This window comes from Schistocerca serialis, chromosome 1 (assembly GCF_023864345.2).
Source record: "Schistocerca serialis cubense isolate TAMUIC-IGC-003099 chromosome 1, iqSchSeri2.2, whole genome shotgun sequence".
NCBI classification, from domain to species: Eukaryota; Metazoa; Arthropoda; class Insecta; order Orthoptera; family Acrididae; genus Schistocerca; species Schistocerca serialis.
The window spans coordinates 600,699,294-600,722,820 of record NC_064638.1 but is presented as its reverse complement, the minus strand read 5'-3'; the positions used below and the strand labels follow the sequence as shown (position 1 = coordinate 600,722,820).

At 42.8% G+C, this 23,527-nt stretch overlaps 1 protein-coding gene across 3 annotated transcripts in view; it reads right to left on the bottom strand.

The window, feature by feature from the left end:
- The window catches only part of LOC126477140 (dipeptidyl peptidase 9), a 213,278-nt gene that overhangs the window by 87,956 nt on the left and 101,795 nt on the right, over positions 1-23,527 (bottom strand). For all 3 annotated transcript variants that reach the window (XM_050103594.1, XM_050103595.1, XM_050103597.1), the window contains 3 exons: positions 21,558-21,729; positions 8,170-8,326; positions 931-1,157 (listed from right to left, as the gene is read on the bottom strand). In XM_050103594.1, the coding sequence (XP_049959551.1) occupies positions 931-1,157; positions 8,170-8,326; positions 21,558-21,729 (556 nt within the window). The remainder of the gene's footprint in view (positions 1-930; positions 1,158-8,169; positions 8,327-21,557; positions 21,730-23,527) is intronic.

The window sequence follows — 23,527 nt, the reverse complement described above, 5'->3', positions numbered from 1 at the left end:
TGTACATTGACTATATTGTAGCCGTTGTTAGCACATTTGAGGGGGACGATGTATACACAACTGCTTGGGGAGGTGAAGTCAATCACTGAATACAGCATCTTGTGACTGACTCCAAGTCCTGTACCTAACTGGAGTACATTCTTCATTGCCCACTGACCCACTTTTCCTTTGAGGATTCTGTATCCTTGGGAATCGAAGCCATGATAATCCATGAATCTGGTTCTTTCTTTAATAAAGAGCCTACCATTTCTGTTCATTCTTTGCTATAAACTATCTCATCTGTCCACAGGTAAATTCACATGCTTTCAGTTAAATATTCGTGTACTTTATAGTTTTATTAGTCCTATTTCACAGTGATTTTGTATGAAGTACAATAACACATGAGAGGGATCAGTTGAGAAACAATATGATGTTTTTGACGGTATTACGGAATCATATTCTACATGTTAAGTAATATCAAACACTTGTTACAGTATGTAATCTCAGTCATTTCCTTTAAGTTACTGATATATGCATAGGCACCTGAAAAAGGTTGTAGGATCCATATCAATAAAAATTTAAATTTTACATAGCATTTCTCTGAAAACCATAATTAGTTTCATGTTCTATGGATCATTTGCATGATAAATCATAATTATGTGAAATGAGTCATTTTAAATTCACATCACAAATTATTTTGTAAATATGCCTACATGATGAACATTGACAATGACTTCTTCTTCCGTGTCAAGCTTCTTCCACCACCATGGTCAATTGTACGACGCGATCTCTAGTTATATGAAATTGCTAGAACACTTACTTTCTCAATAGCTTGCATCAGAAAATTTCAGCCCTTTAGAAAGCAATGAAATATGCAATAGATCTTAACTATGTATTTCCCTTCTCAGCAGTGCACAATGAAACAAGTATTTTTCTTCTCATGGTTCATACCTTGTTGAAGTCAACTGTGTAAGAATACCCTGGTCTGGTAAGCAACCGCACTTCATCAGGACGTCTCAGTGACACAACGTAAAGGTGCTTCTCAAGAGGTGACTCACGCAAACCAAGGAAGTATACTAGTTGCCTATCTGGATCAACCCAAATGGAGCGACCCAGCACTTCCCAGTCACCAGATGTAAGAGCAATTTTTTGGCTGACACGTGCTTGCAGGAATGTATCTGAAACATACAAGAACCAACATCATCAAACACTCAACAGTTTGGACAACTCTAGAAAATGTCCATCTTGGTAGTTGTATTATTTGGCATAGTAACTTTTAAGACTAGATGCTAAATGAAAATAGGCCTTAAAAGAAGGTTATAATATTCTGTACAAATGCAATAATGCATTTACAATAAGTTAACAAAGGTGAGCTCGGTGCATTTTGATAATTAGGGATGGAGGCAGTATCAGAACTGACCACTGACATACTATTACTATTTAGTGAACATCTAAATATATCTCATAAATTTACAATATGATCCAATAACAAGCAACTGACAAAATCTTTGTTTTTAACAATGCAACATCACCAGTACTAGGAAAAACAAAGAATTCAACTCACTGTAAAGACTACATGCTGAGTTACAATCACAACAAAAAAAGACTGTTACACATTTAGCCTGTGTGTGTGTGTGTGTGTGTGTGTGTGTGTGTGTGTGTGTGTGTGTGTGTGTGTGTCCCCTTTTCCGAAGAAGAGTTAGTTTTGTCGAAAGCTAAATGTGTAACTATCTTTCCATAGTACTGCCTGTCTGCAGCTCAGTGCATCATCTTCACGGTACATCTGTTTCATATAGTTTGAATAACATGATTAAATTGGTTATCTGTATTTATACAAGGGTGTCCTAGGAGGAATGGTAAATATTCAGGGATATGACATTATCACTGATCTGAAGCAAGAATATTTAGTAAATATGGGATCTAAAATGCATACTTAATGACCTATTAGCCCTTATTCAGTAGAAGAGATGCATTTAACATTGTTTAAGATGAAAAATGCTCATAGCTTTTAAGGTACACACTCTAGAGCCCATGTTTACAAGATCATATTTGCTTCGAATGATGGTTCCTGTCATATCCCTAATACTGATCATTACTTCTGGAACATCCTGTGCACAGATATGATATACACTTTGCTATTTTTCAAAGAAATTAATTATATTCATAAACTGAATGTATTAAAAATTTTGCTATCTGATACGATTACAGTTGAAGTCTCTGACATTAAGACAGTTATTTAAAAATTTTCAAACTAATTTCAGAAAAGTTTGTCAAAAAGTGACTCCTTTGTAAATGTTAATTTTTTTTTATTTAAGTGATGTATTTATTCAGCTGGCTTGCTCACATTTGGCAGGAAGTATGTTGTGCATTGTGCTGAGAGTTGTATGAATTCCAGTACTGCTGTGCATGTAAGCTGGAAATAATATGCTTTGAATAGAAACCCACCAATACTTGTATAAAGAATCATGTCATGCATTGTACAGTGGCACACAGATCATATATGAAGACCACACAATGTGACAATTACAGATGCTGGTGTTTTCTATCTGTACAATAAACAATATGCATTACAGTTAAAGAGTTTGGGTAGTCAAAAACCACAAATTTCCACTGTAAAAAAATTGTCTAATTACTTACAAATATCCACATCAAAATAGATTTACATCCTAAGTATGGGAAAATGTAATCATACTGGAAGACTGATTCACCATGCAAATGCTTCTGTATCAAAGGAAAATTCAATCAATGAAACTCATAAATTGAGAGAAAGAATTTCCAGTCAGAACTTACCTTCAGGTGGTAAAATGTGTACTCCTGCTGATAAACATTTACAAAAGTGCAAGTGATGCACTTCATAGGTTTCAGAACAAGTAATTCAATGAGGAGAGATGAAAATGAGAAACCATACCAGGATGAGGGGGACAGGAACACTATGCAATAAAAATCTGGAGATTTTTTTCTAAATGTCACTATTACGCTGAAAGACCTAAAAGCTAATTGACATCCATAATAAGTGGAAAAGCATTTTAAGGTTTTAAAGAAAGTCTTGAGGTAGATCTGGTTTACATGGTATCCACAGTACACGAGTTGCTCTCTATCTAGATGATTTTACTATGGTGTTATGGCAGGAGAGACAATTCATTCAACCATTGCTCCCAGACACACGATAACCTCATTTCTGATTCCCACTCTCAACTTTTTTGGCCAAGTTCACAGATGTCTCAAGCAGTGTTTCACAAAATAATGGCCAATTTTTAGCATGTGTGAATTCAAGTAACGTCACATTGCAGCTTTCTCAGCTACAACAGCATAAATTAGTGACAACAGTCAAAGTCATCTTTTATTTATCCTTAGTTACCAGTTTTGGTTAGATCACCTGCAGACGAAAGTGTACAAGATGACATGGCAGCATTAATGAAGTAGCACCTTATACTACATACCAGTCAACAGTGTAAAATAAATAACTCAATGCAGCCAAAACTGCCATCTTATCACTGCATTTTGGTCTTAAGTATTGTTTCACCAAAACAACTTCCTTTTACGGTAGCTTTTGATAACTGACTGTCAAATTCCAATGATGCTATGTCTAATATCAATAACAATTGCAATAATGAACTATTTTTGTGTGTTCCAATATTTTTGATGAATAAAATAATATTGAAATCTTCACACAAGAAACTCTACAAGTATTACACACAGTCAAAGCCATGGTCTACAGATCAAGCTACTAAAAGCCTCATCTGATGATCCTGTGATGAATTCTCTTGTCCAGTCTGAACAAGCATAGAGAATAAGTACATTGGCTGTTGGTAGCTCCAACATTAGATGGGTAATGGAGCTCCTCATGGAAGTAGCAGGCAGGTCCAGAAAGTAATCCAGTGCACATGAATTCAACACACACGTGGGAACCTTGCTGGAAGATCTCATGTATGACGTGGGAAAGTTTGTGCTAGCTGCTATTCAATGCACTGTATGCAACTGGCTTCTAATTGTGGCTCAAGTCAGCATGAATGGATCAAGCTGCATAAATTGTGAGGCCATCCTTCTTTCATTTAGATGGTTGGTTGAATTGGGAAAGACAGCTAGGCTTACACATGGGGATGAGAACCAGACTTAGCATGGGCAGCATCTTATGAAAAACCTTGCGGTGTTTGGTGTTTGGAACAAATTGGGAGGCTTAAACCAGAGCCTCGGTCAATTCTCTGATGATGTGGAGTATGGATTTCTTGAAAACCTCTACTTACTGGATGAGAACTGTAACCTGAGAACTGTAGCCCCCACCTGTGGTGGCCCACTGGTTACTACACCTACCACCCACAGCAGACTTAAATTGGGCCACTATGGCAAGTGTAGTGTGTGACAACATTCAAATAGAGTGCCTGTAAATACCCGAGGTGGCCACTGGGCCACACAGTCACCAACCACTGTCACGAAGTCCACCATGTACCTGCAGTACGACACTAATAACACCTAACGTGGATAACGTCTTTATAATGGCAAGAATGGGCCTCTGGGCCCTCAGTTGTTAAATGTGTTCAAGACACAAATTATTTTAATTTTATTCTTGTTGATGTCATTCCATGACCCAATAAACTGTACCTCCTTTACAACCATGTGTTTCCTCGTGTTCCTAGTTTAAACCTATCAGGCTTGCACTACACAAATGAAACAGCTACTGGTATGGCGGAGTTCATATCACACTCATGAAAATTTTCTTAAATTAGTGGGTCACCTTCACAGTTTCAATGACTAATTATATGGCAGAATCAGCGATAAGTGTAGATAAATCATTTTCGTTAGACAGCAGAGTATTCATCCTTGCAGTTTGGGAAGAAAAACTGTAAATGTGTGTTAGTTAACTGCAGGAGTGTTCACCACAAGGTTCCATAACTAATTTCACTTACTAAATGTAATGACCATACTGTACTGAACTGTACTGTGCTGTACTGGAAACAGATTGATGGCTGTGATCAGAAGTGACTAACAACAATATCTTAAATTCTGACTGGAACATAAATCACAACGAAAGGCTAAATGGCAAATGTGAATTTATTTCATTAAAGCTGTTGCCAGACACTGGGATTTAAGACCGTTTTTTCCCCAAACAGTTTTTCTGTCAAATTATTTCAAGTAATTAGAGTGTCAATTCACAAGGGCAATGTCTTAGAGCTCCTAGTAACTAACAGATCTAAACTTTTTGAATTGTAGAGGAGAAAACCTGTGATCATAAGGCTGTTGCAGATGTTAAAAGGAAAATTGAGAAGTGTAAGAAAATATTTTTTTAGCAAGTATGATAGGGGAAAAAAGTGCACTTTATCTCAACAGTCAATTTCAAACGATCATCTTGAGGGATGAAAATGAGGAGCACAAACATCTAAAAATCGAATGCATACATTTTAAACATGTACATTCCAAGCATGATTTAGTAGCAGTGGTATAAAAATGCTTTGAAAATAGAGCTTCATCACAGATTTAAGCAAAGTCAAAGCTTTGTTGACAAAAGTGAGAACTGAATTCAAATGTAAACCTTTTCTATGAACTACATGAAAAATCTGTAGAGGTTTTAGTCTTGCTCAATGTCCACAATGGCACCGAAATGAAAAGTGACAGACATACACCAAAATGCTGAATTTGGCCCTCCACGACTGTTTCCTTGGAGAAATTGTAATACCCTAAATACGCTACAGTGGCAGATATTGAGGTGCGTGATCATGGAAATGAGAATCCATTAAAAACAGCGCAAATACATCTGGACTCGATGAGGCACTTGTAAAGTTGTACAGATTGTGTGACAGAAGATGTTCCCCTTTTGGCAGCAGTTTCTTGTGAAATGCGGGAGGTATGAAACTGGAAAAGGTGCAGGTCATTCCTGTTTTCAAAAAGGGCCATCAGACAGATGCAGACAGTTATAAACTTTTATTGCTGGCACCAATCAGTTGTAGAACTGTGGAACAAGTTTGATATTCATGTCTTACGAATAAATCTCCTTTATATGAATCAACATGGATCTGAAGAGATCTTAGGAAAGTCAGCTAGCCCCGTTTACCCATAAGATACAAAGTGTCATAGATAATGCATTCCAGGTTGATACCATATTCTTCGATTTCCCAGACAAATTTGCTACACTCAAGAATGGTGCAGGACCAACACTCATAGAAGAAGCGCTACCATAGAGAAACAGCTAAGTCACAGCTTACAGAATTGTCTCCAGAATGATTTTTCACACTGCAGAGGAGTGTACACTCATTTGAAACTTCCTTACAGATTAAAACTGCATGCAAGACTGGGACTTGAACCCTCAAACTTGTTTGATCAGGCAATGCTTTACTGACTGATATATCCAGGAATGACTCATTATCTATCCTTGCAGTGCTACTCCTGCCAGTGTCTATTTCCAGCCCATCACAATTTTTAATCTGCCAACTGTCCCTGCAAATTGAGGACTCATTCTGTAGAGTGTATCCTAGGCTGTTGCTAAGCCATTTCTCTCCAATATCCTTTCTTCCAGGAGCATTTGTACTGTGAGATATGTAGAAGAATGCATATTAAGTTTTGAAAGTAGGAGGGAGTTACTGGCACAAGCAGAGCTGTGAGGATGGGTCTTGTGTCATGCCTAGGAAGTTCAGTCAGTAGAGCACTGCCTGCAAAAGGCAAGGGTCTAAGTTAAAGTTCCCATCCGGCACACACCTTTTAATCTACCTGGCAAATGTCACTTGGGGAACTGCTTACAAGCTTTCTTAAGGATATGGATTTCATGGTCGAGTGGCTGATTATAAGCCACACATCATACCATGTGGTTTGGTTAGTAAATATCTGAAAACTAAACTTCTGATCACAAAGAAAAGAAACTAATACCTTTTTACCATAGCAGTACAGCCTCGAAAGGTAAAAATATCAAACTATATGCAGGAAATAAATATACAAAAGCTAAATACATTTTACAGATATGTATCCTACACATATTACTGGCTGTCAAAGGAATGCCATTCGTTTCATATGTTTGTGCAGAGAGATGTACCACACCACTCAGCTACAGAGTGAATTTTCATTCTTACTCAAAGTTGAAAAATGTCACAAGAAAAATTGAGGACAAGCAACCTCTCACCTGCAGGTGAATGATGGGCGACACATCAGGACACAAAATATACCTCTGCCAGTGTGATTTTCTGACATTTTAAATTATCACCTATCATTCATTTGCAGATTACTGTTTGTCTCCTCTCAATGTTTGTTTGTTCGTTGTTCTCTTTACTACCAATAGATTATCAGCTATGTCTCTGTTGACATGCATGAAGAGTCCCCTCCCTTCCCTCAATCCCACTAATTTCGTATCCATCTAAGAGTTCAGTAAACTTAAATTTCACAGAAATTCTATAAATTTAAGGATTTATGCAATATTGCAGTCTTTATCAATAAGGAATGACTTTTCAGTACATCCAAAAATAAAATTAACCATTTTAATAAATTAAGCTCTCCAGTCTTACTCAAAGTTTACATTCCACATTTGTTCTCAAGCAATCAGTTATCCTTCCCTGCAATTTATTTTTTCATTATTTTCCTTTACAAACAAAAACCTGTTTATTCAGTCCATATTATCCTGTACCTTTCATGCTTTGACTAAAAAATACTTTTGATACTTCTAGTACAACTTAAGTTTTCACACCACATTTTGGCAATTTTCAATGAATGTTCCACAGTAGAAATGCACCACAATACACTTGACCAAATGAAGTAACAGTTGCCCAAATGAAAACACCGACTGCACAATCTTGCCACGAAATTAAACACAGTATTTGTTTTCTTATTATATGGGAACATTGTATGTCCAAAAAGAAAGTTGGAGAGTGAAGGATGAAGCCATACAAAAGTAGAGGATAATGAAGAAAAGACAACGATTGTGGTTATCTGTCAATTTACGAGTCAAAATTATAAAGCTTACTCTCACTTTACCATATTATTTTTACAGCTGCATGCGCACACGCGCACGCACGCACATGCACATTGTAAAATGTAACTAAACATTTATTTATTTTTAAGGAACAATAAAATATTACTTAATAAAACAATGCCTAGCAGTCACTACCTCAACTGCACGTTATTTTGCTAACTTTGCAGAAGGGTGGGCAACATTAGGAACTACCATAACACACCTGCACGCAACTACAGAACCCTTTAAATGGAAACACTCACTTTCAATAGTATCGAGTGCATCATCAATTCCATTAGATACGCCACTCACATGGGCTGTAATAAAGTACAAATGCCGAAAACCAGTCTCCTCGCTAGCCCAGATGAATCGTACTTCGCTATCCTCATTCGTCGGAAAAAAATAAAGTAACTCATTTACCTGAAAAGACAAGAATATTATTATTTTTTGAGATGTAAATTAACACTAACATTGCTCCAAAAATTAACAAGGATACCAAACTAGGTAATAATGCTTTGCAGTTATTTAAAACTTAAGTTATTCATGAGCATGAGAACAACAAAAGAAATCAATTCGAAGAGAAGTAGATAACAAGCACCAAAATCTATAGTCTGAAAAGCATAAGAAAAAGAACAATCTGACGAATTCTAATACTGAATCAGGCAGCTGCTTGTTCTTGTTATTGAAGGTATTACCAGGCAACTGTGGTAAGAAATTTACATCGCAGACTGAGTGTTTTCAGTTCAAAGATGGACCTGGAGCTACACCTCTGTAAAACAGAAAATACTGCAACACAGTTATAGATCATTAATATAAAAATTATAAATAATTAGTAAAATTTCACAGTGGGGCTCTGAAGCATAAAGACTGATTAAGAAGCAGGATGAATGAGCTACCCCACAACATCCTTAGACAGTTCATCTATTTAACATAGAAGTCAGAGAGTGCTAGCTCCAACACTAAACTCCTTTAATAAGACTGTCACTCAAAGTACTTAAAAAGGTAAAATACGAGGGTAATTCAGTAATTAAAGAGACAAATTGGTCTGGAGAAAAAGGCAGTTATTTTTACAAAACAACACTTTTTCTACTTTTCAACATAACCCCCTTGAACATTTAAGCACTTGTTCCAATGGGCTAGAAGCTTTTTGATTCCGGCTGCAAAGAACTCTATCTTGATGTTTGAACCAATTTCCCACAAACTTTCTCACATCCTCGTTGTCCTGGAACCTTTTCCCATGTAATGCCTCCTCCAGTGCACCAAACAAATGAAACTCACTAGGTGCTAAATCAGGACTTAAGGGGGATGAGGCAGTACTTCCCAGGCCATTTTGTCGATGGTTTCGCAGGTTAGTTGAGCAATATGAGGACGTGCATTGTCTTGCTGGAGAATCACCCCTCTCCTCTGAGATCCACGACATCTCTCTCTCATGGCTGGCTTCACATTGTTTAAAAACAAATCCGAGTAGTATTGGCTGTTCATTGTATGCAGCTCTTCGAGACAATAAAAAAAACTGAACTTTAAGCATCCCAAAACACCATCAATATGACTCTTCCAGCTGATGCTCAGGTTTTGAATTTTTTCTTGACAGATGAGTTGGTGTGCTTCCACTCCATGCTTTGTCTTTTTGATTCTGGCTCATAATAGTGAAACCAAGTTTCATCAAAAATTAAAAGTTTGTTGAGGAAGTGCTCACCTTCTCTTTCATAGCGTTCCTTTAGTTCTGTGCACACTCTCATCCTTGTTTCCTTGTGTAGCCGTGTAACTCCTTTGGGACCCATCCTGCACATGTTTTGCGATACTTCAGCTTGTTACAGGTAGTGTTATGAACTGTACCAGTACTAACTTGAACCTTATCAACTATCATTTCCACAATCACGTGGCGGTCAGCACGAATAATGTCATCAATTCAACTTTCAAGTGAGGGAGATGAAACTGCAACTGGTCAGCCAGAATCGTATTCATCAGTCACTGAGTCGCAACCATTTCTGAACTGCTCTACCCACTTGTAAAAATTTGTGCAATTCATGCAACCTTCACCATAAACTTTAGGCATCCTACAGTATATATTCACTGGTTCCTCGCCTTCAGCAAGTAAAAAACAAACAACAGAATGTTATTCAACATTTCAAGCAGACTCGCCATCTTGAAATTTATTTTTAAGGTTATAAATAAAACAATGTTGATACAACCGCTGATCAGGGCTCATCCCAGTGATGCCAACTTAAAGCCATAAAAGTACCAAACTTTCCCTACTAACAGTTTTTCCACCAGCCCAATCTCTCTCTTTAATTATTAATGACCCTTATACATGACAACAACTGGCAAGAAATAAACATTATAGGCTCGGACAGGTATCAAACACCAATTAACAACACACCATTACCATGATCTCAGGCCACTGTGGCCGGACTGTCTGTAAAAAATTTGGGGGAGGGGTGGGAGGTGAGTGGAAAACGAGAGGGCTAGAGAAGGGGAAGAAGACTGATGGATGTGTTGTTGGAATAGAAAGAAGGTTGTGTAGCACAGAAATGGGAGCAGGGAAGGGTACAGGTTAAGTGGAGGAATGGGATTAGTCAAGGTTGGGGCAAATTTGGTTATATGACTGTATGACATATTGCAAGGAATGTTCTCATCTGCACAGTTCAAAAAACCTAGTATTGGTGGGAAGGATCCAATGGTGCAGGTTGTGAAGCAATCATTAAAGTGAATCACTTGTGTTTGGTGACATGTTAGCATATGTGTGGTCCTGCTAACTTGGTTGGTTTGTGGGTTTAAGGGACCAGACAGCAACGGTCATCGGTCCCTTGTTCCAAAACTTAAAAACATCAACACAGAGTAGGAAAAAAAAAAAAAAAAAAAACGGATAATGGAGACAACAGATGACACAGGACAAGAAAAACTCAACGAACAGACAAAACAAATTACAACCACACAGAGTGTGACAGTGGTTGGCCGACCATAGAGATAAAAAAGGAAAAGCCAACCACCGAGAACACATTAAAAACTCAGTTTAAAATCGTAGGCCAAAGGCCAGAATCAGCACAAGACAATAAAATAAAACAGAAACACTCAGATTGAATGATAAAAACCCCCTGCCCGAATAAAACGTAAAACTAAGTCAGCCATAGCAGGGTCATCAGTTAAAATGGCAGGGAGCGTATCAGGCAGCGCAAAGGTCTGCCTGAGCACAGCTAAAAGTGGACAAGACAATAAAATGTGCACCACCGTCAAAACCGCCCCACAGCGACACAGAGGCAGGTCCTCACGATGCAATAAATAACCGTGCGTCACCCGGGTATGGCCAATACGGAGCCGACAAAGGACAACGGAGTCACTGCGGTTGGCTCGCATGGAGGAACGCCACACAGTTGTAGTGTCCTTTATAGCACGGAGTTTATTGGGCGTGGTTAGATCGTGCCATTCAGCGTCCCAGAGCGCAAGAACTTTTCGGCGGAGGACTGCTCGCAAATCAGTCTCCGGGAGGCCAACGTCCAGAGATGGTTTACTGGTGGCCTCTTTCACCAGGCGGTCAACATCCTCATTGCCGGGTATCCCAACATGGCCTGGCGTCCACACAAAGACCACAGAGCGGCCGCAAAGGGCAACAGTATGCAGGGACTCCTGGATAGCCATCACCAGACGAGAACGAGGGAAACACTGGTCGAGAGCTCGTAAACCGCTCAGGGAATCGCTACAGAGCACGAAGGACTCACCTGAGCAGGAGCGGATATACTCTAGGGTACGTAAGATGGCGACCAGCTCAGCAGTGTAAACGCTGCAGCCAGCCGGCAATGAACGTTGTTCGGAATGGTCCCCTAGAGTTAGTGCATGACCAACACGACCAGCAACCATTGAACCGTCAGTGTAAACAATGCCTGAGCCCTGATACGTGGCCAGGATGGAATGAAAGCGGCAGCGGAAGGCCTCTGGAGGGACTGAGTCCTTCGGACCCTGTGCCAAGTCGAGCTGAAGGCAAGGGCGAGGAACACACCATGGGGGTGTACGCAAAGTGGCCCGAAAAGGAGGTGGAACAGTGAAAACCTTAAGCCCGGAGAGAAGCTCTTTGACGCGGACTGCGATCGTACAACCTGACCGGGGCCGATGTGCTGGCAGATGGACAACCGATTGCGGGAACAGGAGACGACAGTTTGGATGCACGGGCAAGCTAAAAACATGGGCAGCATAAGCGGCCAGTAAATTTTGGCACCTTAACCGCAATGGAGGGACACCTGCCTCCGCAAGTATGCTGTCCACTGGGCTGGTCTGGAAAGCACCAGTGGCAAGGCGTATCCCGCTGTTGAGGATTGGGTCCAGTGCCCGCAACGCAGATGGGGATGCTGAGCCATAAGCCAGGCTCCCATAATCCAGACGGGACTGGATTATTGCCTGGTAGAGCTGTAAGAGAGTAGATCGGTCAGTGCCCCACCTGATGTGGCTCAGGCATCGCAGAGCATTTACATGCCGCCAACACATCTGTTTAAGCTGCTGAATATGAGGCAGCCAAGTCAACCGGGCATCAAAAACTACACCCAAAAACCTCTGCGTCTGAACCACAGCAAGAAGTTCGCCATCAAGATAAAGCTTCGGCTCCGGGTGGACAGTGCGTCGCTGGCAGAAATGCATAACGCAGGTCTTGGCTGCCAAAAACTGAAACCCATGAGCGACAGCCCAAGACTGCGCCTTACGGATTGCGCCCTGTAGCTGACGTTCAGCAGCTGCAATGCCAATAGAGCTGTAGTAAAGGCAGAAGTCGTCAGCATACAGGGAAGCGGAGACAGAATATCCCACCGCTGCAGCGAGCCCGTTTATGGCAATTAAAAACAGGCAGACACTGAGGACAGATCCCTGTGGTACCCCATTCTCCTGGACTCGGGAGGCCGCGACTTGCACGCGAAAGGTATGATACGACAGAAAATTGCGGATAAAGATCGGCAGAGGGCCCCGAAGACCCCATCCATGAAGTGTAGAAAGGATGTGATGACGCCATGTTGTATCGTATGCCTACCGCATGTCGAAAAAGACAGCAACCAGGTGGTGACGGCGGGCAAAGGCAGTACGAATGGCCGACTCCAGGCTCACCAGATTGTCGGCGGCGGAGCAGCCTTTACGGAACCCACCCTGAGATGGAGCCAGAAGGCCCCGAGACTCCAGTACCCAGTTCAACCGCCAGCTCACCATCCGTTCAAGCAACTTGCAAAGAACATTGGTGAGGCTAATGAGACGGTAGCTGTCCACCTCCAAAGGATTCTTGCCTGGTTTCAGAATGGGGATAACAATACTTTCCCGCCATTGCGACGGAAACTCACCCTCGACCCAAATACGGTTGTAAAGGTCGAGGAGCCGCCGCTGGCAGTCCACTGAAAGGTGTTTTAGCATCTGACAGTGGATGCCATCTGGCCCAGGAGCGGTATCAGGACAAGCGGCGAGGACACTGTGAAATTCCCACTCACTGAATGGAACATTGTAGGATTCCGGATGGTGGGTTCAAAAAGGAAGGCTCCGACATTCCATCCGCCCTTTAACGTAGCGGAAGGCCAGTGGGTAATTGGAAGAAGCAGAACTCAGAGCAAAATGCTCTGCCAAGCTGTTGGCAATTTCGTCGGAGTCTGTACAATGCTCCATTCAGTGAGAGCGCAGGGATGCTGACAGGGGTCCGATAGCCGTAGACGCGTCGAATCTTGGCCCAGACCTGCGATGGAGTGACATGGAGGCCAATGGTGGACACATACCGCTCACCAGCACTCCTGCTTGCCTTGGCGGATAAGGAGGCGTGCTCGTGCACGCAGCCGTTTGAAGGCGATAAGGTGGCCTATGGAGGGATGTTGCTTGTGACGCTGGAGCGCCCGCCGGTGATCTTTAATCACTTCAGCGATCTCAGGCGACCACCAAGGCACAGTCCGCCACCGACGGGACCCAGAAGAACGGGGATTGGCAGATTCGGCGGCAGTAACGATGCCGGTGGTGACCGATTGAACCACCGCATCAATGTCATCATTAGAGAGAGGCTCAATAGCGGCAGAGGAGGATAACAAGTCCCAGTCAGCCTTATTCATAGCCCATCTGCTAGGGCGCCCAGAAGAGTGTCGCCGTGGCAGTGACAGAAAGATCAGAAAGTGGTCACTACCACACAGATCGTCATGCACTCTCCATTGGACAGATGGTAAGAGACTAGGGCTGCAGATCGAAAGGTCGATGGTGGAGTACGTGCCATGCGCCACGCTGAAGTGTGTGAAGGAACCATCATTTAAAAGCGAAAGATCCAGCTGTGCCAAGAAATGCTCAATGGTGGCGCCGCGACCTGTCACCACTGACCCACCCCACAGAGGGTTATGGGCATTGAAGTCGCCCAGTAACAAGTAAGGTGGCGGCAATTGGGCTATCAGCGCAGCCAGGACATGCTGCGCAACATCACCATCCGGTGGAAGGTAAAGACTGCAGACGGTAACAGCCTGTGGCGTCCACACCCGAACAGCGACAGCCTCTAAAGCTGTTTGTAGAGGGACAGACTCACTGTGAAGAGAGTTAAGGACATAGATGCAGATGCCACCAGACACCCTTTCATAAGCTGCCCGGTTCTTAAAATAGCCCCGATAGCCACGGAGGGCGGGGGTTGGCATTGCTGGAAACCAAGTTTCCTGAAGAGCAATGCAGAAGAAAGAGCGAAGGCTGATAAGTTGTCGGAGCTCAGCTAGATGGCGGAAGAAACCGCTGCAGTTCCACTGGAGGATGGTACTGTCCATGTCTGAGAAAGGCGTGACAGGACTTGGAAGGCAGATTACGCCGCTGGGTCACCTGCTGCTTCCGACTGAGCACCTGTGCTAGTGCTATCCATGGTTTCTGAGGGACCGGCGAGATCGAGGTCCTCAGCAGACGCCAGAATCTCCACCTCGTCCTCAGACGCAGAGCTTGTAGGAAGCGGTGGGACGGGTGCCACCACAATGTCGGTATTCTTGGGGACTTTCTTCTGTTTCTGTTTCTCTCTTGTGCCTTCGGTGGTTCAGGCTTGGAGGGCTTCACAGGGTCAGTCTCAGGGACGGACGACGACCGTGAGGCCCTACGACCAGGGACTGGTGGTTGTTTCAGCCACTTGCGGGTGTCCGCTTTTCCACTGGTCGGAACTTGTGAAGGGAGGTCCCCAAGGGACCCCTTCCTGGCGAGAGTAGCCGAAGAAGTCTTACGCTTCTCCGGCTGGGAAGGGGGAGCTGATGTCCCCGATGGTTGGGAGGGCGTTGCTCCTGAAGAAGATGGAGCACAAGCAACAGGGTGTGAAGTGCCCCCCACAATCAAGGGGGCTGTTGGATTCTGAGCAATCATAGAACCAACCGTACAGGACGACACAGGAGATGGAAGGACCGTCGTTGCAGCAGTGGCGTAATTTGACGTCATTGGCACAGGATGGAGCCTCTCATATTTCCGCCTAGCCTCAGAGTAGGTCAGGCGGTCCAGGGTTTTATATTCCATTATCTTCCGTTCTTTCTGGATGATCCTACAGTCCGGCGAGCAGGGGGAATGGTATTCTCCACAGTTAATACAGATGGGAGGTGGAGCACATGGAGTATTGGGATGCGAAGGATGTGATGCCGGAAGTACAGCGGGATGACGTGTGCCCAAACTTCCAGCATTTAAAACACCGCAACAGAGGAGGGATATATGGCTTCACATCACAGCGGTAAACCATCACCTTGACCTTTTCGGGTAAAACATCACCATCGAAGGCCAAGATGAAGGCACCGGTGGCTACCTGATTATCCCTCGGACCCCGATGGATGCGCCGGATGAAGTGAACACCCCGTCGTTCTAGATTGGCGCATAGTTCATCGTCGGACTGCAGTAGAAGATCCCTGGACCATGTTTAAACTTTTATGGGGAGTGATGGTGACGGAAACATCCCCCAACTTGTCACAAGTGAGCAACCTCCGTGACTGGGCAGAGGATGCTGTTTTGATGAGAACCGACCCAGAGCGCATTTTGGACAAGCCTTCCACCTCCCTGAACTTGTCCTCTAAACACTCCACAAAAAACTGGGGCTTGGTAGACATAAACGATTCCCCATCAACTCGCGTACACACGAGGTACCGGGGTGAATAATCTCCACTCCCTTCTTTAGCCATACGTTCCTCCCATGGACTCGCCAGGGAGGGAAACGATCTCTGATCAAATTTCTTTCCATTGAGGTTAGACCTCGATCGCTTAGAGACTGCTGGTGGAGGCCCACCAGCGAGAGATGATGTACCATGCTTCATTGTGGGTCATCCGCCCTGATGCCACCCACTCCGACCAGGGGCTCTCCCCACGGGCACCACCCAGCCACAGCAAAGACCACCTGGCAGGATGGCCTTTGCCGGGAGTCCCGATGCCCTAGAGGGATAGGAATCTACTCCTCGGCATATGTGGCGAGGTAGCAGCTCAGGCATCAGCAGTGCGATCCCTGTGTAGTCAGGGGGCTACCACCAAGAGGGTACATGACGACCCCACCACAATGGACTGGCTACCGTGCTGGATGTCGGGTGTCGAAATATCCATGTACATCAAGAGGGCAAAGATGGAAGTGCACAAAGGAGGGAATGTATGCTATCCGGAACACACTGTAGCGGATGTGGCCGGAAGCTTGATGTAAATCCAACTGCATGACAATATCGGGTGTGCCAGATCTTAGGGCAAGATGGATTTAAGACGCACCACATAAGGCGTCCTTCCCCAAATGGTACGCACTAATGGAAAATTTGGAAATGTAGTGGTCAAACCCCTTAGGGGACCATCATATTAACGGCCGAAACAGTTGAGACTCCTTTTAGTCGCCTCTTACGACAGGCAGGAATACCGCGGGCCTATTCTTACCCCGAACCCGAATGGCAGGGGGGGGGGGGTCGTCCTGCTAACTCTTGGACACAGTGTCAGTGGTCATCACACAGACAGATGGCTTGTTAATCACCATGCCCACATAGAAAGCAGAATAGTGACTGCCGGTTAGTTTGTAGATCACGTGATTGCTTTCATAGGTAGGCCTCTCCTGCCTTTGATGGGATAGGAGATACCTGTGAACAGGCTGGAGTAGGTGACTGTGGGTGGATGTACAGGAGAGGTCTTGCATCTAGGTCTGTTCCAGGGATATGAGCCATGAGGCAAGGGATTGGGGGCAGGGTGGATTACGGATGGACAAAGATATTGTGTAGGTGAGTGGCTGGAAAGGATAATGGATAGGATATTCCCCATTTCAGGACACAACAAGAGGTAGTCAAAAACCTGGCAAAGAATTTGATTGAGTCGCTCTAGGCCTTGGTGGTACTGAGTCAAGAGGGGAGTGCTCCTTTGTGGCAGAACAATAGGTATGTGGGAGGTGGGAGGTGATTGGAGAAACAAGTCAAAGGAGATCTGTTTCTGTACAAGGCTGGTGGATAATTTCAGTCCATGAAGGCCTCAGTGAGATGCTTGGTATATTTGGAGAGGTTCTGCTCTTTACTGCAGATGTGACGACACAGATGGCTAGGCTGTATGGAAGGGCCTTGTTGTTATGGAATGGGTGGCAACTGTCGAAGTGGAGGTATTGCTGAAGGTTGGTAGGTTCGATATGGACAGATACTGATGTAGTTATCCTTGAGATGGAGGTCAACATCAAGGAAAGTGGCTTGTTGGGTTGAAAAGGACAAAGTAAAGGCGAATTGGGGAGAAGGTGTTGAAGTTCCAGACGAATGTGGATGGGTGTCCTCACCCTCAGTCCAGATCATGAAGATATCATCAATCAATCTGATCAAGGTGAGAAGGTTTGGGATTTTGGGTGGTCTAGGATAGTGTCTTTGATCATAGTATGCTTCACGGATGATGATAGCTTGAACAGGTCAAGGTATGGGTAGGGAACTGCATTATTGCAAGTCCCAGGCAATAGATGCAGTACATGTACACATGAGCTTTGCACTTGACGAAAGCATGTGTCCTGTAAATTGTGTGTCTCACTTGCTTATGTAGAATTTGTTACTTACCACAACCACCAGCAACGACAAATTGCAACAAATTGAATAAAAATTCACTAAAAACTTGTTAAACTGCATTTTATGCTTGCATAGGCTATCTCATTCACAGCAGAGCCCTCAGAACAATACTGATTGCTCATTGGCTATCGGAGAATGCGTGACATGTAGGTGTACGGAACAAGCCTTAACTCGACTGTCATCGTTTGTGACTCCAACTATAGCAATCAAAACACTTAAATTATTAATGATTTCAAAGAGGGTGGAGGAGTGGATTCAGTTTCAGGGCAGTCTCTTGCTCTTGAGGTGGTAAGCTGCCCCAAAAAGGTGGAGATTGAATAAGCAACAAAAGGATAACATTTTACAAGTTGGGGTGTGGAATGTTAGAAGTTTGAACATGGTCGGACAGACAGAAAATCTGAAAATGGAAATGATAAGGCTAAATCTAGACATAGTGGGGTCAGTCCAGTTAAATGGAAAAAAGACGAGGATTTCTGGTCAGGTGGCTACAGGGTAATATCAACAGTAGCAGAAAATGGCAACTGGAGTAAGATTCATTAAGAATAGGGAGGTAGGGCAGGGAGTGAGTTACTGTGAACAGTTCTGTTATAGGGTTGTTATTAGCATCAACAGCAAACCAACACTGACCACAACAGTTCCAGTATAAATGCCAATGTCACGAGCAGAAAATGAAGTGATACAGAAAGTATATGAGGATACTGAATGGGCAATTCAGTACATAAAAGGAGATAAAAATCTAATAGTTAATGGTGTTGGAACAAGGTTGTAGGGGAAGGAACTGAACAAACGGTTCGGGAGAATATGGGCTTGGTTGTAGGCTTCAAAGAGGAGAAAGACTAATTGAGTTCAGCAATAAGTTTCAGCTAGTAATATCGAATCACAAGAGGAAGTGATATACTTGGAAAAGAGTAGGAGATAGGGTAAGATTTCAGTTAGATTGCGTCGTGGTCAGGCAGAGATTCCAAAATCAGATAGTGGATTGTAAGGTGCAGCCAGGAGCAAATTTAGACTCAGATCACAATTTAGTAATGACGAAAATTAGGCTGAAGTTTGGGAGATTCATCATGAAGAATCAATATGCAAAGAAGTGGGATATGGAAATCCTAAGGAATGAAGAGATACACTTGGAAGTTTTCTGTGGATATACACTATGTGATCAAAAGTATCCGGACACCCCCAAAAAATATGTTTTTCATATCAGCTGCATTGTGCTGCCACCAACTGCCAGGTACTCAATATCAGCAACCCCAGTTGTCATTAGACATCGTGAGAGAGCAGTATGGGATGCTCCACAGAACTCACGGACTTCGAACGTAGTCAGGTGATTGGGTGTCATTTGTGTCACACACCTGTATGCAAGATTTACACACTCCTAAACATCCCTAGACCCACTGTTTCTGATATGATAGTGAAGTGGAACTGTGAAGGGACACGTACATCACAAAAGCATACAGGCCGACCAAGTCAGTTGACTGACAGAGACCACTGACAATTGAAGGAAGTCATAATCCGTAATAGACAAACAACTATCCAGACCACCACACAGGAATTCCAGACTGCATCAGCATCCACTGCAAGTACTATGACAGTTTGGCGGGAGGTGAGAAAACATGGATTTCATGGTCGAGTGGCTGATTATAAGCCACACATCACGTCGGTAAAAGCCAAATGACACCTCGCTCGGTGTTAGGAGCATAAACGTTTGGACAACTGGACAGTGGAAAAACGTTGTGTGGGGGTGATGAATCACGGTACACAATGTGGCAATCCAATGTCAGGGTGTGGGTATGGCGAATGCCCAGTGAACATCATCTGCCAGCTTGTGTACTGCCAACAGTAAAATTCGGAGGCAGTGGTGTCGTGGTGTGGTCGTGTTTTTCATGGAGGGGGGCTTGCACCCTTGTTGTTTTCTTTGGCACTATCACAGCACAGGCCTACATTAATGTTTTAAGCACCTTCTTGCTGCCCACTGTTGAAGAGCAATTCGGGGCTCACGAGTGCACCTTTCAACACGATTGAGCACATGTTCATAACACACGGCCTGTGCTGGAGTGGCTGCATGATAATACCATCCCTGTAATGGACTGGCCTGCACAGATTCCTGACCTTAATCCTATGGAACACCCCTTGGATGTTTTGGAATGCCGACTTCGTGCGAGGCCTCACTGACCAACATCGATACCTCTCTTCGGTGCAGCACTCACTCAGTGAAGAATGGGCTGCCATTCCCCAAGAAACTTCCAGCACCTGACTGGACATGTGCCTGTGAGAGTGGAAGCTGTCATCAAGGCTAAGAGTGAGCCAACGCTGTATTGAATTCCAGCACTACCGATGAAGGGCATCACGAACTTTTAAGTCATATTCAGCCAGATGTCCAGATATTTTTGATCACATAGTGTACATACTGCTATAATGAATAGCCTCAATAGGTGGTTCAGATGAAGAGGAATGGACAGCTCTAAAAAGCACAATCACAGAAGTCGAAAAGAAAAACACAAGTTCTAGGAAAGTAACGGTGAGAAAACCATTGGTAACAAAAAGATTTACTTTCACTGATCGATGAAACAAGGAAGTACAATTTTGTTCAAATAAATTCAGGAATACAGAAATACAAGACTCTTAGGAATGAAATAAACAGGAAGTGCAGGGAAGCAAAGGTGAAACAGCTACATGGAACATGTGAATAAATTGAAAAGGATATGATTGTCAGAAGGAAGGACTGACTCAACATACAGAAAAGTCAAAACAACCATAATAGCAGGGGAGGAAACATTAAGAGTGCAATGGGAATTCCAGTGTTTAATGTAGAAGAGAGTGCGGATGGATGGAAAGAGTACAATGAAGGCCTCTATGAGGGGGGAGGACTTGTCTGATGACATGACAGAAGAAGAAACAGGAGTCAGTAGGGAATAGCAGGGGATCCAGTATTAGAATTAGAATTTTAAAGAGCTTTGGAAAACTTAAAATAAGGCACAAGGGATAGATAACATTCCACCACAATTTCTAAAATCATGGAGGGAAGTGACAACAACACAGTTATTCACATTTGTATGTAGAATGTACAAGACTGTCACCATACCATCATTGTTTCAGAAAAACCTCATCAAAACATTTCTAAAGATTGTAAAAGCCAACAATGTCCAGAATTATTGCACAATCAGCTTAAAAGCTCAGGCATCCGAGTTGCGTGACAGTTATGACGTTGCAGTTCATAATGGAAGCAAGACTGAAGAAAAATCAAGAAGAACGTTCATAAGATTTGTCAACCTGGAAAAGCATTTAACAATATAAAATGGTACAAGATGTTTGAAACTGACAAAAATAGGGATATGCTATAGGGAGAGACAGTTGATGTACAGGGTGAATCAGAAAGGACTTTACAACTTTGGAATGATATAAAAGTTTGTTGTACATGTGCACATATACGTGCCCTATTAGAAGGAGAAACTATGCTGACAAACACCTTAACTGATTTTGGGAAATCTCTGGAAACCTAAATCTGGACTGTTGTTCAACCTGGACATAAATACATTACCCTCACCGTTGTGCCATCTCATTGGTAACACATACCAAATGGTACTATTTTCTATTTAGCAGTCGAATACACATTTGTTGCAACTTCATATTTTAATTTCTAACATACTTTTTTAAAAAATACTTACATTTATCCATATGTCCGAGTGCTGTGTGTAGATCACTCTAACTGCAGGGCTTGGTGCAGCTGGTGGTTTGTCTATACTATAAACATTTGGTGGAGGTTCTAGGAAGTTATCCACAGATAAAAGGACTAGCTCAAGACGCTGCTGCCGGCGATCTAGCAACTGAGCCCACACACTGTAACATATGGAACACAATATTTGATTTAAAAAGACAAAAGAGATAGAAGGCCATGAATCCACAAATACTGGGAAATTTCATCACTTTCCATGTCTGCATCTATACTCTGCAAACCACTGTGAAGTGCATGGCGGATAGTATGTCCCATTGTACCAGTTATTAGTATTTCTTCCTGTTCTATTCATGTAAGGAGCATGGGAAAAATGATTGTCTGAATACCTCTGTTTGTGCGGTAATTATTCTAATCTTATCCTCATGATCCCTGTGTGAATGATATTTAGGGGGTTGTAGTATGTTCCTAAAACAAACACTGTCCATACAGACCTCGAGGGCCCAACAGTATTGACTGGTCACTGTGTCATTCTGTTCTTAGGTGTCACCGGATACAAATAGAGAGTGACATGTGGTCAGGACACTGCCCTCCTGGCATTGTCAGTTTTCGTGACTGGTGCCACTACTTTTCAATCACATAGCTCCTCAATTGGCCTTACAAGGCACCCCGCTTACCAACAGCACTCAGCAACCCGAATGGTGACCCATCCAAGTGCTAGCCAAGCCCAACAGCACTTACCTTCAGTGATCTGACAGGAACCAGAATTACCACTGCGGCAAGGCCGTTGGCAGTCTGTTCCCAGGGCATCATTTAAAGCCAGTTCTTGAACCTTTGTTAGTAGACTTTCTTGGGATAATTTATATCTATCTTCAAGAATCTGCCAGTCTAGTTCTTTCAACATCTCAATGACACTCTCCCACAGGTGAAACAAACCTGTCACCACTTGTGCTGCCCATCTCTGTAGAAGTTCAATATCCCCCGTTAGTCCTGTTTGGCAATATTCCAAAATTGGTTGCATGACTGATTTGTAAACAATCTCCTTTGTAGACTGATTGCACTTCCCCAGTATTGTACCAATAAACCAAAGTCTATCACCTGCTTTACCCACGGCTGCCTATGTGATCATTCCATTTAATATCTCCACAGAATGCTATACCCCAGTATTCATATGAGTTGGCTGATTTCAATGTTGACTCACTGATGATACAGTTATAGGATACTGTGTTTTTCATTTTCTGAAGTGCACAGTTTCACATTCTTGAACATTTATAGCAAGTTGCCAATCTTCGCACCACTTTGAAATCTGACCAATATCTGACTGTATATTTACGCAGCTTCTTTCATGCAGTACTTCATTATAGATAACTGCATTATCTACAAAATGTCTGAGGTTACTATTAATATTGTCTACAAAGTCATTAATATACAACATGAATTGCAAGGGTCCCAACACAATTTCCTGGTGGCATGCTCAAAGTTACTTCTACATCTGACAATGACTCTCCATCCAAGATAACATGTTGTGCCCTTCCTACAAAAAAAGTCCTCAATCCAGTAGCAAATTTCACTTTATATCCCATATGATAGCACTTTTGACAATAAGTGTAGATGTGGTACTGAGTCAAATGCTTTTCAGAAATTAAGAAATATTGCATCTATCTGCCTGTTTTGATCCAAAGCTGTCAGTATATCACATGAGAGAAGTGTGACATGAGTTTTGCATCATCAACATTTTCACAATCTATGCTGGTTGGAATGGAGAAGGTCATTCTCTTCAAGATATCTCATTATGTTTGAGCTTAGAATGTGTTCTAAGTTTCTACATCAAATTGATGTCATCTTTCACTAGTCAAAACGTTAATCAACAAACTATTTATGTAGGAAAGTTACAGACAGGTGTAAAGAGAGTCTGAAACATTGAAAGTACAAATACTTGTATTTATTGGAAACAAGCAATGACAC